Genomic DNA, 3,387 nt, shown 5'->3' with positions numbered 1-3,387 from the left:
GTATAGAGATGAATCATCATAGTTGTTCTATATGCCTGACCCCTTTGGCACATAGTATATTTCTTTTCTGGATCTCTGCTGTGTTATGATATAGCCAGGTTGCCCCACCAGTGGCCATGCTATGTTTAGACCTTTTGCTTGAATTCTAAAGCAACTAACCTTACTCTCTTCATACAGTACATACACTCAACACAAGTGGCTAAGATTAGATTCCAATATGAATCTTGAAACAACACACACATTCAGACGACAACACAACTAAATTAATTCTGACTCTAAGAACTGCCAATCCCTTGAATACCTGCTGTGTGAGACTATAAGAGATGCATTCATTTTTAGGGTCTGTTGTTTCCCTTCTACAACATTCGACAAAGCATCACACTGTCTGTTTGGTTATTTCTGATTTCACCCTTGCTAGCACCCAGCTTAGACTGTCGAGGTCTTCCTGTCCAGTACAGTGACTGCTCCTAGACCATTCCTTCCTATGGCCTCCTGTGCTCAGAACTGACAGCTCCTTTTCTTACTGCCTCTCAATGCTTCCCTGTCCTTACAGTTTGAGACCACTTACTGAGCTCTTACTGGTTTGCCATCCTGAAGTTCAAGAGTCCCTACAATAAGGCTTCAACATTTTATTTCTAAACTATATCACCAATTTCTCCAGCTTTGGGGCATGCAGTCAGCTAGAGTCCTTTCTCTGGCTCAGTGCCCGCCCCCTTTTCCTTGGGAGTTCAGAAGAGCACTGCCCTTCCACAGCAGATGTGGCAGGGAGTCATCCTCATAAAAAAATCCCAGACAGATGTGGAACATAGATGTCTAATTTTCCTTGTTGAACTGGCTTCACTCTTAACATGTTACTACTCTGGGCTGCAGAATATATTACATAGGAAAACCCTCAGGTTATGGAGTAAAGTCTCCAGACTGTTGCATGAAGTCATTAAAGGGACTTTAAAAAGATAGGTGTGATGAGGAAAGAAAGAGGCATAGAGAAGCTCATGAATAAAGTCAGGTAACGGGAGTGCTGTAGCCAGAGGACTAGAGGGGACTGGCATGTCCTGCCACATTCTTCTAGAACCTCAGCAGAGTCCAGCCTAGCCAAAAGACATTCATTCATTCAGGGTGGTCCCACACCATGTTACCTGTTGCTGTGGGGATTTTGTTCTCAGCTTAACATGACCCCAAATTAGAGTAAAGTATTTAAAAACATATATGTATTTTTCTTTGAAAATACCATAGCCTGAACACAGCACTAGGAAGCACACAGTCCACTCAATGAAACACAGGTTCCCTAAGAAGACAAAAGCATGTGTAATGTTGATGCATCATGGGTGGATCTTGCAATCCCACAGGTAGGTGGGAGAGCACTCACATTTTGCCAATAATTTAACTGAGTTCATATAGAAACAAATACACAATTTGTAAATTAAATTGTTTATTTGTCCCAAATATAACTTAAATATCATTAAATATTACTCAAGCAAGTCTATGTTTTAAATTATTAAAAACATCTCTCTTTAGGCATCATAATAAATTACCATTGCACTGCCCACAGGGAAGGTTAGGGGAAAGTACAGAAGATTTCCCTGAGCCTCTCAGCGTAGACATGAAAGCTCAAGGATGCCGAGTTTGAGACTTCTGATCCAAGTGCTTTATGTAGTTCTCAACCCACTTCTCCTTGGGGTCAGCACAGATCTCCTTATCCAGTATGGTCCTGAAGCTGTTGGGAGAGGGCGTGGTTAGGCAAAGTGCTCTGAGGATTCTGTTCAGGGCCTGTGCATGGCCTGCCCATTGTTTCTCAGACCTCTTCCATTCATCCATAGATGGAGAGTCAGGAAAGAAGATTGGGAAAGGTGTAAGAAAGTAGACTCAATGGAAAGCCCTGTTTTTGTTCTCCTAGCTGAATGTCTCCAATCTCCTGGCTGAAGGAATTGGGTACAATCTCTCCAAACAGATGGCAATTTGTGGATTCTCTAATGGACTTAGTTTTCCTAGGTGAAAAAGGACCAGGTGGGTAAGATGCTCTATTTGTTTGACTCATGGTCATGAGTCCAGACTTCTCTCTCTCTTCTCTCTCTCTCTCTCTCTCTCTCTCTCTCTCTCTCTCTCTCTCTCTCTCTCTCTCTCTCTCTCTCTCTCTCTCTCTCTCTCTCTCTTACTCCTCAGAAAGGAAACTAGCATGGAGTACTGGACATGGCCTACTTACATCACAGCTTCCCAGGGACACTGGGTGCTGGTGATTCTCCTGTAGCCCTTCAGCCTCCGCATTTGGATCTTCTTAGTAGCCATTTCATAACAGCAGGTGACCGGGATGAACACTGCATCTGAAAATAATTTTGTAAAGAAGGGAGAGTTAGGAGACATTGCAGGGTACTATCACAAGGGAAGGAGAAGGCTGGGTTGTACCTAAGAGTCATGGCTCCTGAGTTCTGTATCTAGAGCCCAATAACATAATGTTAATAGAATATGTTCTAGCCATTGACTGTGTATGGAAAAAAACTCATCAATTTCTAACACAGGAAAGTAAGATCTAAGAACTTGCTATCACTTGCAGCTGTGGGCTTAGCATCAACCTACTTTTAGGATAAGAAAGCTCTCCAGGATCCACACGTGGCTGCTGTTCTGGAAGTCACTCTGGACCATGACCCCAGCTTTAATTCCTGTTACACCTCTATTGCTTGAGATGTCCTTCTCACCTACAGGGCCACTTCTGGGCCACCTCTACCAGTAAGGCTAGGGCAGTATCTGTAGTGGCTGCATGCAGCATCTTGTCCCAGGGTTGGTGTCGTGAGACATCACAGGGCTTGGCCTCAGAGGTCTGAACACTTTTTTTCTGGCTCTGGCTAGCTGTGACACATTGGCTGCTTGTAACTTCTCCGGTAGTCCCAGTCTCTCCATCTTAAATTTGCAGACCCCACAGCAAGTCTGAGGTGTGCTAAGGGATTGGGAAAGGAAAAGTCTCACCTGGCGCAGTCGACACCTGTAGGCTGATGCTGGCAATCATGAACAGCAGGCACAGAAGCGCTGTGGAGATCTTCATGTTGAGTCAATGGCTTCGGAATGAAAGCGGGGAGCTCAGGAGTTGGTGCCACTGTCTCTGCTCCTCTGGAGGCCCTGTCTGTCTTTTATAAGGAGCAGGGAACTCCTTAGGATCCTACCAAAGGAAGGATGAAGTAAGATCCTCCGGGCTGTGCTGAGTAGGCATCAGACCCCAGGGTGATTTCCTCATAGCCGGAAGGAAGCTGTGCAGTTTCTGTCTACTGCCAGCTTAGACTGTGAAACAGAGGTGGAAAGGTATACAGCTGAGCACAGCAACATGGAGGAAGTGCTGTCACCAGATAAGGGGTTCTCATTTCTATGAAATGGAAAAAAAAACATTTGTGTGGAAGAAAG

The 3,387-nt window shown here is 44.6% G+C and overlaps 1 protein-coding gene across 1 annotated transcript; it reads right to left on the bottom strand.

Annotated features, from left to right (window-relative positions):
* Window positions 1–1,412: 1,412 nt before the first annotated feature.
* LOC101838866 (C-C motif chemokine 12) lies at window positions 1,413–3,123 on the bottom strand. The gene is made up of 3 exons (XM_005076965.4): window positions 2,959–3,123; window positions 2,201–2,318; window positions 1,413–1,714 (listed from the first exon to the last, which is right to left on the bottom strand). The coding sequence occupies exons 1-3, from the start codon at window positions 3,032–3,034 to the stop codon at window positions 1,609–1,611; spliced, it is 300 nt and encodes a 99-aa protein (XP_005077022.1). The 5' UTR covers window positions 3,035–3,123; the 3' UTR covers window positions 1,413–1,608.
* Window positions 3,124–3,387: the final 264 nt, after the last annotated feature.

The sequence above is a fragment of the Mesocricetus auratus genome, unplaced genomic scaffold, assembly GCF_017639785.1.
Source record: "Mesocricetus auratus isolate SY011 unplaced genomic scaffold, BCM_Maur_2.0 Super-Scaffold_100007, whole genome shotgun sequence".
Classification (NCBI taxonomy): domain Eukaryota; kingdom Metazoa; phylum Chordata; class Mammalia; order Rodentia; family Cricetidae; genus Mesocricetus; species Mesocricetus auratus.
Note: the sequence above shows the minus strand (reverse complement) of the source record. Positions and strands in the feature narration are given on the sequence as shown.